The 15,676-nt window shown below is 41.7% G+C and overlaps 1 protein-coding gene and 1 pseudogene across 1 annotated transcript in view; one reads left to right on the top strand and one right to left on the bottom strand.

Moving 5' to 3' along the window:
* LOC148366764 (cellular retinoic acid-binding protein 1) overlaps positions 1–12,943 on the bottom strand; it is a 31,317-nt gene extending 18,374 nt beyond the window's left edge. Inside the window, exons 1-3 of the mRNA XM_088333561.1 lie at positions 12,806–12,943; positions 6,705–6,883; positions 4,572–4,685 (exon numbers count right to left, since the gene is read on the bottom strand). Of these exons, the coding sequence (XP_088189687.1) occupies positions 4,572–4,685; positions 6,705–6,883; positions 12,806–12,896 (384 nt within the window). The 5' untranslated portion in view covers positions 12,897–12,943. The remainder of the gene's footprint in view (positions 1–4,571; positions 4,686–6,704; positions 6,884–12,805) is intronic.
* On the top strand, positions 5,691–5,846 carry LOC148366765 (U2 spliceosomal RNA; annotated as a pseudogene).
* Positions 12,944–15,676: the final 2,733 nt, after the last annotated feature.

The raw sequence follows: 15,676 nt of genomic DNA, 5'->3' as shown, positions 1-15,676 counted from the left end.
TGGTGACATCGTACAGACACTGTTTCCGTACATGTCTGAGACACGTATTTGCGTCTTTGCAAGCTTTGGGAATGTTAAGGGGGTAATAAGTTGGACTGAACTATCTGACTGTTTTGTCCACGTTCCCATTGTAGCGCCTTATAATCCGGTGCGTCTTATGTATGTCAAATATACGACCAAAAACTATTTTTTGGGGGTGCGCCCTATAACCCGGTGCGCCCTATAGTGCGGAAAATACTGTACATCATAAGAGAAAAAATATACATAATTAGGTTTGGTACGGGTGCCTAAAATCCTTCAAAATGCTTGAATGTAAATGTCGTGTTTTCAAAGTATGATGGGTACTTGTAAATGCTTGAAATGGGTGCCATGTTTTCTCTGCAGTCTGACTCGAAAGACCAAGCATTAGATCAGGGGTGTCAAACTCATTTTAACTTGGGGGGCCACACGATAGAACAAACAAAGAAAAAGAGAGATAAATAAAAGATAAAGAGGGAGGGAAAAGGAGAGAGGGCAGTCCAAAGAAAGAAAAAGAGAGAGAGGGAGAGCGTGAGAAACAAAAGAGATAAAAAGTCGTGAGAGAGGGGGAAAAGAAAGGGAGAGGAAGGAAGAAATCCAAAGAGAAATAGAAAGACAGAAGGAGAGAAAAGAGAAAAGAAAGCAGGAAGGGTAGGAAGAGAGAAAGTGAAAAGGAAAAAAGGAAGTTAGAGCAAAAGAAGTTAAAAAGACAGAGAGAAAGAGACAAAGAGGAACAAAGGAAGAGAAAAAGAGAGACACAGAGAGTGGAAGAGACAGAGAGTGGGAGAAAAGGGCTGGAAAAGAGAGAGAGAGAGAGAGAGAGAAATAAATACAAGTACAGTGTCTTTGTGAGAGGAACCTGGCTTTGGCAACATCAAGTTGACATATATTCAACCTGCAGCTCGTTTTTCTCTTGCGCTTCTCTGAGTGTTGTCTCGCGGGTCAGATTCAATCCCTTAGCGGGCCTAATCTGGCCCGCGGGCCGCCTGTTTGACACCTGTGCATTAGATAAAGAAAAACTAAACAGGTCTGCTTAAAACTGATGCCAACGCTGCTCTCTAGTGGCTTCGCTTTGCCATTGCATTTTTTCTTCTGAGTAACGGCAGCTGGCGTTAGTTTGTATGGCATCATGTGAAACATTATGGTCTACGGATCGTTCCCAATTGGACAGGTTCTTTTGAACGAGATGGCAGGAGGCTGCTGTTTAAATGAACGATGGCTTAAAACTTTAAAATACAAAAAATGGCTGAAGCGTGAAACAAATCTATGTACAGTATTCTGCAAAATAGTCTGCTCTCATATGCCAGTTCATTCACAGAGATGACTACCCTAACTAAGCATTTGCTACATGCTACACCTAAACAGGACAATATTAAATTATTTAATGTGTATTACTGATGATTTATGGGCACTGATATGATTTTAGTAATGTGAATATTGCGACCAATGTTCCCTGTAATTTTCCACGGGTCTGAGCGTTCACACAAAGTCGGTGAGCAATGCTTGAAACAACAGTGAGCAACCATAATCCCGAGTGTGGCAACAAAGTCATTATCAAACATGTCCAAAACTTGACATCAAGTTACATTTTGCTGAGTTTCCGGCAATGCAAAATGATTTTTCTCTTTTGAATGAATTGACTCATGTACGATTGCAAAGGTTGTACGGCCTACAAACGTCCTTTGTTCTTACAATTCTTTTACAAGATATCCATTTCTTTTTATTTCCTGATATATTTTGTCACATGATATTACATTTTGGGGGGCTTATTTAGTCAGTTGTAAGATACAGAACTGTACTTAATCACATTTTTTCGTGGAAGTACAATGTTGGCAACAAGATTCACTTGATAGAATTGGAAATTATTTGAATGCAACACAAACTTTTTCTTCTTTTTTCCGTGTTTTTTTTCTACTTTTTTTAAATTCCTTTAAAAAATATATCATTGTGTTTATTTTTTCCGAGCTGTTACTTTTTTCTTTTTCTTCTCTATTTACTTTTTTCTTACATGTCTTTTGTTTTTTCTGGCTTTTTTCTAATTTTTTTCTTCTTTTTATCTCTTCCTTTTGTTTCTTTTTTCTCAGCTTTTCACTACTTTTTCATTTTGGTATTTTTTTTTTGTTCTATTCCCCCATTCGTTTAAGTCATTTTGTGCATAATTTTACGTAATAGTTGGTCATGTTGGGATTAAAAAAGAAAAAACAACCCGAAGAGCCGTTTAGGACCCGAAAGAGCCGGTTTCTTTTAGTGAGCCGAGCCGAAGAAGCCGGTTCTCGACAAACTCTACTGACTTTACTCAACTTCGTTCTACTCTGACTCGACTTCAAAATACCGCATTTAGGACACAACGTCAGGGGAACCCGTGTATTTTTACCTTCATGCGCTGTAACTTTGACTTAAGTCGCTTCTTAATTAGTAATTTTGAGCCCTCATTTTTGTGCGCTGGCTAGATTTTCTCGTGCGCAGAGAATGTGCGAGCAGTGCGCAATTGCGCACGCGCGCAGCTTAGAGGGAACACTGATTGTGACTCATAATGGGTTGTTAACTGGAATTGACCGGTCATCAAGCTAAAATAGAAAAAAAACGGCGTAAGTAAACCAAGATTGACCAAATTTAGAATTTCTCATCCACTTTAAACCCAATAAGAGTATTCTTTTACTATAATTTATGTTAAGCGTTGTCTTATTGTCTTGTCATTGTTCTTTAAAATGCCGTTTTTTTGGTTTGAATTAATTTTGACTGTGGTGTTTCCTCAATTACCGTATTTTCCGCACTATAAGGCGCACCTAAAAGTCTTGTTTTTTTTCAAAAGCTGACCATGCGCCTTATAACACAGTGCGCCTTATATATGGCTCAATATTAAATTCGCAAGGTCTCGCAACTACGAGAAACAGCCGCCGACTCCATTTTTCGCGCTGTGCATACTGGGAAATATTAAACGATTGGTTGTTGCCGGGGCTCGTGTTGTATTTGTTTACTAAGTGGCAAAATGGCTACCCCATTAAACTGCTTAATTCATATTCAACAAATACAGTATTTGTCTGAATCCAGGGTTATGACTGGTGAAGATGTAAAGCACAATTTACCTTAAACAAACGCAGAATTATTCAGAATGTCACGTTTGAGAGAGAGAGAGAGAGAGAGCGAGATTCTCTTTCATACGTGCATTTGTATAAGAAAATGGCTCCTGTTAAGAGACACGCGTACAACGCCGAGTTTAAACTCAAAGCGATCAGTCACGCAGCACAACACGGCAATAGAGCGGCAGCGAGAGAGTTAAACTTAAATGAATCGATGGTACGGAAGTGGAGAAAGGATGAAGATAAGCTCCGCCAAGTAAGGAAAACTCAACAAAGTTTCCGTGGCAATAAAGCAAGATGGCCAGAGTTAGAGGAGACACTTGAACAGTGGGTTGTTCAACAAAGAGCGGCAAGCAGAAGTGTCAGTACGATAACTATACGTATGAAGGCAACAGCGCTGGCACAAAAACACCGGACGTGTTGGATGGCCCATTCACTGAGATATGGTCAATTCGAACACAGCAGAAGAAGAATTCGAGGGATTCGTCGATGAGGAGCTTATAGAGTGATCTTTGTTTTTCTTTTGTGTGTTTACGTTTTACATTTTACAGTTATTATGTTATTGCTTTGCACTCGTTGTTTTTGCACATTACGAGTGTCACTTTATTGCGATTGCACTAACGTTTCATTTAAAATAACAGTATCAGACGTTTTTTTCTTTGCGTGTTGACTAAATGGACAAAAAATAAAATGATATGTCGATGTTGTTCAAAGATGTGTCACGAAAATGCTTTACCTCAGAGAAAATAATAAAACGGCTGTTTATTTATTTTGGGAGTGAATGGAGTTGTGGAAAGCTTGTTTGTTAATAAAGTTTGACCTTTTTGAATATTTTGTTGACATTCCCTTGAGCGTGGCAACATCTAGAGGTTGCATAAAGTAACTACATTCTCTACTGTAGTCAAGTCGTCACATTTATTTACCGTAAATAGCCCTTAATCCCAAAAATGTTTCGAAGGACTGCACAGGATTACAATTACAAAATTGCACAATTACCTGATCTTAAACCAGCATGCACTTATAGCGCCTTATAATGGGGTGCGTCTTATGTATGGCATAAGTTTTAAAATATATCATTCATTGAAGGTGCGCCTTATAACATGGTGCGCCATATAGTGCGGAAAATACGGTAATTTTACCACTCATCAATCCTAGGACTAGTCCAGTAGCTGTTCTCCCCTCTCACCTGTTGTTTTGGTTCTTGGTTCATTCCCAGCTTTTTTACTCACTTAAAACGTTTTGTTAATGTGTTTACTGCCAGCGCAATTAAAAAGATAATTAGACATGTATAATTGTCGATGAGAGTGAACTTATCAGTTTTGTTTGCGTTACTTCTCGGTACCTCGTGGGGAAACATTGTTAAATGAAATCAAATTCTGATCTGAACCTGCTTCCACCGTCTTTTCAATTGGGGCTCATTCACTGATCCATTTGAACATGTAAACAAAACAGTGTTTGAAAAAGAATACCAACCAGGATGAGTTCATCCCCTCTGAGCTCTCTGGTCCAGAAAGTCTTTGGTCCTGTGCTACTCAGCAGAGTCTGATTGCAGTACAGTTTGTTTTCTGTCTCCCAAGTTGCCAGACTCTGTGAAGGGATGCGTTCATCAATTAACTTTTGTCTTCTAGTCACTGACTGTTATAGCATGCTGGTTTTGCCTTGCAGGAACACAGTGGTGGGCCGTGCATTTTACACCTAGGCCTTCAGCTCCAGTCTGGTTTATTGACGTTTCGTCCGCAAATCAACCGGCTCTATGAGCCAACACTTAAAAATAAAATGTCCTATTATTTGTGAGGACTCAGGTGTTGGGGAGGTAATTTGATCCGACACCCGGGTCTCAGGGTCTGATGTTGCCGGACGTCACTGAGCGGGGTCAGGGAGCTGGCGATAGGGTTCTGAGCGATAAGGCCACCTTGAACGCGAGACATGTAAAGTCTTTTGAAACTCAATCGAAGTTAAACAAGACTGTATAAAAAGGTCGGCCCGACCCGAATGCAATGATTGACATTTAAGGCCCTCAGGCTCGGGCTTAAGATCTTACCTCTAGGCTGAAAGTATCATACAAAACCTTTTCCCGCTTGCGAAAGGCTTGGAAGCGCCGGATTTGTCCGACCTGTTGTTATTAAATCAACAAAATACGTATTTCCTTGTACAGGTTAAGCGGTTGTTGGCTCGATCACTCTGAAAGATTTCCGTCCCATAGCCAGGCATATTTTATGATATCGGTGACATTTCCCAAGGCCTGCTAGCAGGCGCTTAGACGCCGACTCGCAATCTGATTGGCTAAACCACCAGCTCTCTGTAAGTTTAATATGGTTCATGGCCTTTTGGATTTTGTGTAAAGGTGTCTGGGTAGATTTCTGAGTCTAGCAACAACTAATGGCTGAAATGTGATCAGGCGTGTGAAAAATCAGACCCGGGGCCTCTTTACGGCCCGTGATCAAATTTTTACTGGCCAGTGGCCTCTGTCCAAAAATATGTGGCCCGCCAGTCATGTTGACTGCAGTATAAGATAAATTTGTATTTGTACCATTTCACAAGATGATAGCAGTAGCCTTTTGGCCACCATAGAAATTGTTCAAAGCCAGGACCTTAACTTTTGCCTTTTGGCTTAGCTTGGCCTTTTGTGTACTTTCTATGAAGTCACTATCTTTGATTTTTGCATTTCGGAGATGGAATATGAGCTTGCTCTGTCCACTCCACGCATCGGCCCGGTATTGCAGTACCTCCGGGAACGGTGCATTCGCAATGATCGCAGCAGGCTTTAGGGCTAGGACCTTAGCTTGGCCTTTTGGCTGAGAGTAAGTGTGCCGGCTCCTAGGCTTTGTAGCGTATTATGAACTGACCGATAACGGATAATGGATAATGAATAACGAAGATAGATCAATAACCCTTAAAAACCCCAAACCTCATATTGTTTGAATATGATGTATTGAAATTGTAAATGTGTTTAATTGCTGTTAAAAGTGTCGATAAAAATTGTTCAAACTTCATATTGTTAGAATATGATATAATGAAATTGTGAATGTGTTGAACTGCTGTTAAAAGTGTCAATAAAAATTGTTCAAAATTTTAGCCAACTCCATTTCTGACATTGTGACTGTAAATAAAAAAAGGAAAGTTGACTGAGGGGGCCGCCGCTTCCAGGACAAGTGGAAATTGGGGTAGTTTTTCACAGAAACCATTGAGTGTGTCTAATTTGCCAAGAGACTGTGGCTGTTGGTAAAAAGAATATATTATCATGAGCCACTGCCAGATGAAACATCCTGACTACAAAAAGCTAACTGGAAACAAAACCTGTGAAAAGGTGAAGCAACTGGAAGCTGATTTAATGGCACAGCAGCGCATTTTCACAAGACGCGTTGGTTAGTTAGATCCCTTAACCACACGGGTCATAGTGGCACCATTTCCTGTGGTGTGTCTTGGGCAAGTACAGCCTGGTGGCGCCCATCCCTCTCCAGGCCAACAATTCATAATTCAAATCACATGATTCTGATATTTTTTAGGTAAGCAGAGAAGGCTTTGCATGCCCTGATGGCCCACCACTGCAAGAACATCTCGATTTGTCTTTTAATACATTGGTCTTGATCATGTGATCTGGATTACCTTACACTTTCTCCCATCTACGGTCTCCTCGCCGAACTCCTCGCCGACGTGGAAGTTTATCTCTGTGGTGCGGACTGTGGTGGAGGTCTTGATGTAGAACTTCTGGCCGTTCTGCCGGATCTCCACGTGAGGCTTTGAAGCGGCGGCTACGGCGATCTTCCTCAGCATTGCGTTCACCCCTGCCAAGGCAGATGGACTTTAGGTGCTGGAACTCCTGTTTTTCATCCCCATGTCTATAAAGGTGAGTGAAAACCTTTGGACCAGTTTATCAACAATGGAGTGATGGGAAGTTGTGCTGCGGTCTGATGAGTCCATATGAGGGGTGGGCAATACTTGGAACTTTAGCATGGTAAATGTTAAATGGTCTGCATTTATGTACGATTTTTCAAGTCAATGAAGACATCTCAAAGCGCTTTACAATGTGCTTCACACTTACCCATTCACACACACACTCACACACCAACAGCAGCCATGCAAGGCGCCTACCTGCCTATTGCGGGCATTAAGGATTCAGTGTCATCTATTCGACCCAAGTAAATACATGGTTGTAACAATTAATGACAATCTGACGGATACATTTTGCTTGGAAATGTCATGATCCTGAAATAAATAAACTCGTCCCCTGCCAAAAACGCGGGTGAAGCTCTAATGGCGCACACCCATTCTAGTATGATTTAGTGTTTATTTGGCAAATGATCAGCACAAAAAGGTAGTCACAAACCTGACCTGGAGTTAATTATCCTATATAATGCAGTTATACCTTAACTACTAGGGTTATAGGGGCACCATTCGCTGTGGTGTGTCTTGGGCAAGTACAGCCTTGAGGCGCCCATCCCCTTCCAGGCCAGAATAATGATATGGATCCCTTAACCGCTAGGGTTGTAGGGGCACCATTTCCTGTGGTGTGTCTTGGGCAAGTACAGTCTTGTGATGTCCATCCTTCTCCAGGGAAAAATAATGGTATGGATCCCTTAACCACACGGGTCCCAGGGGCACCATTATCTGTGGTGTGTCTTGGACAAATACAGCCTGGTGGCGCCCATCCCTCTCCAGGTCAAAATGATGGTATGGATCCCTTAAACACGTAAGTCGCAAGGGCCCATTTTCTATGGTGTGTCTTGGGCAAGTATAGTCCGGTGCTGCCCTTCCCCGTCCATGGCGAAATAATGATATGGATGCCTTAACCACACATGTCAAAGGGGCACCATTATCTGTGGTGTGTCTTGGGCAAATACAGCCTGTGGCACCCATCCCTCTCCAGGCCAAAATAATGGTATGGATCCCTTAACCACCAGGGTCGTAGGGGCACCATTTCCTTTGGTGTGTCTTGGGCAAGTACAGCTCCAAGCCAGAAAAACAGTTCATATTTTTTTTAAATACACAGTTAAAATAAAAAAGAATAGAAAGCCTGTATTGTAATTTCACAGAGCGTCATGAAATTCAAAGCTCTCCGATATAGTGCATAAAATTCAAACAGAATTTAAAAAGTAAGATATAATTTCAAAGTAGTGCAATTACTAATATACTAAGAAAAATATATATATTCAATTCACTAACATCCACTACACAGCATCATCTCCAGGCAGAGGAGCAGCTTCAGTGGCAGACTGCTTTCGCGGTCTTGTTCCTCGGACAGACTGAGGAGATCATTTCTCCCTCATGCCATGAGGCTCTTTAACTCCACCCGGGGTAGTAAAAGCCCACATTAAGCCCTAACCCCAGATTGGAATATTTTTCTTTATTTTTATACTCTGTCTATTTTTGGAACATTATTTAAATGCTTTTTACTCTAAATGTCATATTGGGTATTTTTGTATTGTATATATTTTATTTATTTATTTATTTTAACATGAGGATACTGCTGGAAAATATGAATTTCCCTACGCGGATGAATAAAGTATCTATCTAGACATCTCTCTAGACATCTATGTATCTATCTATACATCTATCGATCTAGACATCTATTTATCTAGACATCTCTCTAGACATATATCTAGACATCTATCTATCTAGACATCTATTTGTCTATCTAGACATCGATCCAGACATCTATCTGTCTAGACATGTATCGATCTTGACATCTATTTAGACATCTGTTCATCTATCTAGACATCTAAATAGCTAGACATCTATCTAGAAATCTATCTATCTAGACATCTATTTGTCTATCTAGACATCTATCTAGACATCTATCTATCTAGACATCTATTTATCTATCAAGACATCTATTTATCGATCTTGACATCTATCTGTCTAGACATCTATTTAGATATCTAAACTAATATCTATTCATCTATGTAGACATCTATATCTAGACATCTGTTTATCTATCTATCTATCTAGACATCTATCTATCTCTACCAACTATCTATCTATATCTAAATTTTCACAACACAGGAGAGGACACAATCTAAAAACCCAGTAGACAACAACTGTGATAGCAGCGATGAGTGATACATATTGGTCATTTCCCGATTCTCGGCTATTGACAGTGCAAATACGGATTAGGGAGCACAGTTTGCAGGAAATATAGAACACGCGTGATTCGGAGAGAGAAGAAATCTAAAGGTGAGGAATGTTGGCCCGCTTTGCCCGTTTGACTCTCCTGTCCATAAAGAAAGATTTATTCGTGCAAATGAGCGGAGAAGCTTTTAACCCCTCTTTGGGACTTAAGCCAGAGTGCAAACTATTTCAAAATGGACATCCAAGCACACTCGCTCACTCGTACATCTCAGGAAATCATGGCGAAATGTTGAAAAACGTCATTGGGATTTACTGCAATCATGTCTCGTATTCTACAAAGGACTAATCCTGCCATATTTAGAAATAATTGTATACATAAATAAATCATGTCACTTAAATACATGACAGAAATGACAATAATTTATGCATCTATGCGTTTTGTCATTTATTTTGTATTTTTTAAATTTTGCTATTCATTTTGCTGTGTATTTTGTCATGTTTTCTTTTGATTATTTTGTAAAGTATTTTGTCACTGTGTATAGTGCCGATGGGGCGCTGCTGACCTCGACCCGGGACGTTGTGAATCGGTGGGCGGAGTACTTCGAAGACCTCCTCAATTCCACCGGCACGTCTTCCTCTGGGGAAGCAGAGCCTGAGGACTCTGGGTTGGGCTCTCGTATCACTGGGGTTGAAGTCACCGAGGTTGTCAAAAAACTCCTCGGTGGCAGGGCCCCGGGGGTCGATGAGATCCGCCCGGACTTCATTAAGGCTCTGGAAGTTGTGGGCGTGTCATGGTTGACGCGCCTCTGCAACATCGCGTGGACATCGGGGACAGTGCCTCTGGACTGGCAGACTGGGGTGGTGGTTCCCGTCTTTAAGAAGGGGGACCGGAGAGTGTGTTCCAACTACAGGGGAATCACACTTCTCAGCCTCCCTGGTAAGGTCTACTCAGGGGTACTGGAGAGGAGGGTCCGCCAGGAAGTCGAATCTCGGATTCAGGAGGAACAGTGTGGTTTTCGTCCTGGCCGTGGAACACTGGACCAGCTCTATACACTCTTCAGGGTCTTTGAGGGTGCATGGGAGTTTGCCTGTCCGGTCTACATGTGTTTTGTGGACTTGGAGAAGGCATTCGACCGTGTTCCTCGGGAGGCCCTGTGGGGGGTGCTTCGGGAGTATGGGGTACCGCACAGTCTTATCCGGGCTGTGCGGTCCCTGTATGCCCGGTGCCAGAGTCTGGTCCGCATTGCCGGCAATAAGTCGGATTCGTTCCCGGTGAGGGTTGGGCTCCGCCAGGGCTGCCCTTTGTCACCGATTCTGTTCATAACTTATGGACAGAATTTCTAGGCGCAGCCTTGGCAGGGATGGAGTCCGGTTTGGGGGCCTCAGCATTGCGTCACTGCTTTTTGCAGATGATGTGGTGCTGTTGGCTTCCTCAGCCCGTGATCTTCAGCTCTCGCTGGAGCGATTCGCAACCGAGTGTGAAGCGGCCGGGATGGGGATCAGCACCTCCAAGTCCGAGGCCATGAATCTCAGTCGAAAAAGGGTGGTATGCTCCCTCCGTGTCGGGGAGGAGGTCTTGCCCCAAGTGGAGGAGTTCAAGTATTTTGGGGTCTTGTTCACGAGTGAGGGTAGGATGGAACGGGAGATCGACAGACGGGTCGGTGCAGCGTCTACCGTCATTCGGACCCTGTACCGGTCTGTCGTGGTGAAGAGGGAGCTGAGCCGAAAGGCAAAGCTCTCGATCTACCAGTCGATCTACGTTCCTACCCTCACCTATGGTCATGAACTTTGGGTCATGACCGAAAGAACTCGATCCCGGATACAAGCGGCCGAAATGAGTTTCCTCCGCAGGGTGGCTGGGTTCTCCCTTAGAGATAGGGTGAGAAGCTCAGTCATCCGGGAGGGACTCGGAGTAGAGCCACTGCTCCTCCGCGTTGAGAGGAGCCAGTTGAGGTGGCTCGGACATCTAATAAGGATGCCTCCTGGACGCCTCCCTCGGGAGGTGTTCCGGGCATGTCCCACCGGCAGGAGGCCCCGGGGGCGGCCCAGGACACGTTGGAGAGACTATGTCTCTCGGCTGGCTAGGGAACGCCTCGGGGTCCCGTCGGATGAGCTGGAGGAAGTGGCTGGGGATAGGGACGTCTGGGCTTCCCTTTTAACGCTGCTGCCCCCGCGACCCGACCTCGGATAAGCGGAAGACAATGGATGGATGAATGGATGGATATTTCCATGTATTTTATTGTGTAGTTTGTCAAGTATTGTATCGTGTATTATGTCAGATATTTTGTCGTGTACTTTAACAGTATTTTTCCATGTATTTTGTCATGTTTTTCGTCATTTATTTTCTCAGTATATTTCCGTGTATTTTTCCGTATATTTTATCCTGCATTTTGTCATGCGTTTTTAAACTTTTTTTTGTCATTTATTGAGTTATTTTTTCAGTATTTTTTCGGGTATTTTATAGAATGTTTTGCAGTGTATCTTGTCAGTATATTTCCATGTATTTTATCGTGTACTTTGTCAAGTATTGTCTCGTGGATTTTGTCAGAAATTTTGTCGTGTACTTTATCAGTATTTTTCTGTGTATTTTGTCATGTTTTTTGTCATTTATTTCCTCAGCATATTTCCGTGTATTTTTCTGTATATTTTATCCTGTATTTTGTCAAGTATTTTTTTCGTGCATTTTGTCATGAGTTTTGTAACTTTTTTTGTCATTTATTGAGTTATTCTTTCAGTAGTTTTTCGTGTATTTTGTAGAATATTTTGCAGCGAATTTTGTCAGTAGATTTCCGTGTATTTTGTCGTGTACTTTATTAGAATTCTTCCGTGTATTATGTCATGCGTTTTGTAATTTATTTTTACTTTGTTTATTTTTTTGTGTGCTTTTTGTGTATATTGTACTGTAGAATATTTTACCATGTATTTTGCCTTGTATTTTGTTGTGTATTTGTCAGTAAATTTCCGTGTGTTTTGTTATGTACTTTAGTAGTATTTTTCCGTGTATTTTGTCATGTTATTTTATCATTTCTTTCATCATTTATTTCATCAGTATATTTCTGTGTATTTTGCTGTGTATGTTGTCATGTATTTTATGATTTACTTCGACGTGAGTTTTGGTCATTTATTTCTTTGTGTCTTGGATTGTATGGCCTGAGCTTTTTGCCTATTAGTTATTTAGTGATAATCAACAATTTAGACTTGAATAATATTTTGTTGTGACAAAATACACAAAAAAATACATGATAAAAAACCTGAAATAATACACGACAAATTAAATTACAAAATCATACTGGAATAAATAAACGGCAAAATACATCAACGGATGAGTAAATCGCATTTGTCTGTTTTATGTATTAATATAGCAAATATTTGTTGAAATGTATTTATGAATCTACACATATATTTCTACATATGGCAGGATTGGTCCTCCATAGTATTCCAAAGGGATCAAAGCCAGGAGAGAAAGCTTACCACGTGTTGTGAGTCATCATTTTATTCATATTTAGTTTCTTTTGTCTTTTATTAGCATATTTGGTAATCAAGTTGAAGTAAACCTACCCAACCCTGCATGTACATGACATCAAAAAAACCTACAGCTCCAACCATAGCTATCTAAAATCCAAGAAAGTCCTTCTTACCCAGCGCTTTGAGCAACTCGTCGAAATTCTCGCTGCTTTTCATCTTCCAGGTGCCTGAAAAATCGGACATTTCTCCTCCGTCCGATCGCATCCGCCGACACTCTTCTTGACCGCTTTTTCTTCCTCCCTCTTCTGTCTCTCCCCCTTGCACTTCATGATCCCGAACGGAGCCACGAACCCACTCCGCCTCCTTTTTTTTCGCACACCCACACGCATGCCTCACTTTTAATTGTGGCGTTTTTTTTAAAGTTTTTGTAGCCCAAAATATAAATATTTCGTTTTTAAGATCTCATCCGACCAGATTGAGACGTTTGTATCTATGACACGATCTATGAATTTCTCCTGGTAGTGAGATTTTCATGCCTGATTTAACTTTACCCTACATTTAAACATCTGTCCTCCACTCATCGTTTGGGTGGGCAGTGAGGTTCCTCTGCAGAGTTCATCACGATTGCTTAATAAAATTTACAGCAATTCAGCCTTTGTATGGTTGTTAACATTGAAAGCCAGCAAATGCTTAAACCACACAAGCTCCGGGGAAAACATGCAAACTCCATGCAAAAACCTAAATCTGCAGAAACTAAAACCAGCAATTGAGCTGTTTAACAAATAAAATAACTGTACAGTGGAACCTCGGTTCTCGACCATAATCCGTTCCAGAACCCTGTTCGAAAACCGATTTGGTCGATCACCGAAAATCGTTTTTGCCATTAAAAGTAATGTAAAATCCTTTTAATCCGTTCCAACACCCTGAATGTTTAACATGAACGAAAACATGAAGCTAACCCAGGCTAATCGTACGTTCGCGTTAGCGTAACCTTCCGTACGAAAGATTACGCTAACATGAACGTGTAAAAATTAAAAAAAGGATTATGAATAGGATTTCTTACCTTTGTGGTGGATGGTGGGGAGAGAAAAATCATCAAAAGTTTTTCAACCTCTTCCAAAACTTGCGGCAGTTGCTTGCTTATAGCGCTAACTTCCTTAGCCGCATCACTCGATTTCACAGCCCCTTTATTCTTTACTATCGTACTGATAGTAGATTTAGCCATGCTGTATTCACTAGCAAGATCGGAAATTCGTACACCTCTTTCATATTTAGCTAATATGTCTTTCTTAAAGGCAATAGTTGGACGAACAACTTGTCTTTTTTCACCTGTCCTGTTTGCACCGACCTTCTTCGGAGGCATAATTAGGGGCTAAAACACCCGTACGCAGCTCAGCATCGCACCCTAGCGTACCAGCGTTCGAACTCCGATTTTTTGACCGAACAGCGAAGCAAGAATTTCTCAAAATTTTTGGTCAAACACCGATTTGTCCGAACTGAGAGGCGTTCGAAAACCGAGGTTCCACTGTATATTGAAAGCTCATTCTCCCCCCCCCCCCCCCCCCCCAAAAAAAAATAAATAAATAAATCCTCGACTGTGTAGACCACAGGTGTCAAAGAGGCGGCCCGCGGGCCAGATCAGGCCCGCTAAGGGATTGAATCCGGCCCGCGAGACAACGCTCAAAGAAGCGCAAGAGGAAAACGAGTTGCAGGTTGGAATAGGTCAACTTGATGTTGCCAAAGCCAGGTGCCTCCAACAAAGACACTGTACTTTGATTTCTCTCTCTCTGTCTCCGTCTCTGTCTCTGTGTGTGTCTCTCTCTCTCTCTGTCTCTCTCTCTTCCACCCCTTTTCTCCCACTCTCTGTCTCTCTCTTTTCCACCCCTTTTCTCTCTCTCTCTCTCTCTCTCTCTCTTCCACCCCTTTTTCTCCCACTCTCTCTCTCCGTCCCTCTCTCTTCCACCCCTTTTCTCTCTCTCTCTCTCTCTCTCTTCCACCCCTTTTCTCCCACTCTCTGTCTCTCTTCCACCCCTTTTCTCCCTCTCTCTCTCTCTCTCTTCCACCCCTTTTTCTCCCACTCTCTCTCTCTTCCACCCCTTTTTCTCCCACTCTCTCTATCTCTGTCCCTCTCCCTTCCACCCTTTTTCTCCCACTCTCTCTCTCTCTCTCTTCCACCCTTTTTCTCCCACTCTCTCTCTCTCTTCCACCCCTTTTTTCTCCCACTCTCTCTCTCTGTCTCTCTTTCTTTCACCCCTTTTCTCCCACTCTCTCTCTCTCCCACAATTCATTCACAGGAAGTGAGCAGACTCTCCAGCTGTGTAAAAATCATATGAAATCCCTAAGTGTTCATTTGTAATCAAGAAAATAATGATTTGCATGTGTGTTATGCATAATGCCAGATACATTATTTCATTGTGTGTCCAAGTGAAATTTTACCTGTTATCAACAATTATTATAATCAACCGATTGGAGAACTTTATTTCGAAAAGTATCAAAGGAAATCACAGGACACGCCTCCGGTGACTGGCATCATCAAGCCTTTAAAAGAAAGGCGCAAACACCTTTCTGCCTCTTTCTTTTGCTCTTTTTTGAAAAGGGCACTGTGCCATCATCAGGTGGGAAACTGTGAGCACCATCTGCTGATCCAAATACATGTAATTCAAAGCAATTTTCACTACAACTGTCAAATTATAATTCCAAAAATTATCTTGCGTTTTTTTTTTTTTTACAAAACTGTATGGATTAATCTAATTTACATGATACAACCAATGTTCCCTGTCATTTTCCACAGGTCTGAGCATTCACACAAAGTCGGTGAGCAACGCTTGAAACAACAGTGAGCAACCATAATCCCAAGTGTGGCAACTAAATCATTATCAAACATGTCCAAAACTTGACATCACGTTACAGTTTCCAGCAATGCAAAATTATTTTTCTCTTTTGATTGAATTGACTTATGTACTATTGCAAAGTTTGTAGGCCTACAAATGTCGTTTGTTCTTACAATTCTTTCACAAGATATCCGTTTCTTTTAATTTCCTGAT

The sequence above is a fragment of the Urocampus carinirostris genome, chromosome 4 (assembly GCF_059441175.1).
Source record: "Urocampus carinirostris isolate Australia breed hairy pipefish chromosome 4, RoL_Ucar_1.0, whole genome shotgun sequence".
Lineage (NCBI taxonomy): Eukaryota > Metazoa > Chordata > Actinopteri > Syngnathiformes > Syngnathidae > Urocampus > Urocampus carinirostris.
Note: the sequence above shows the minus strand (reverse complement) of the source record. Positions and strands in the feature narration are given on the sequence as shown.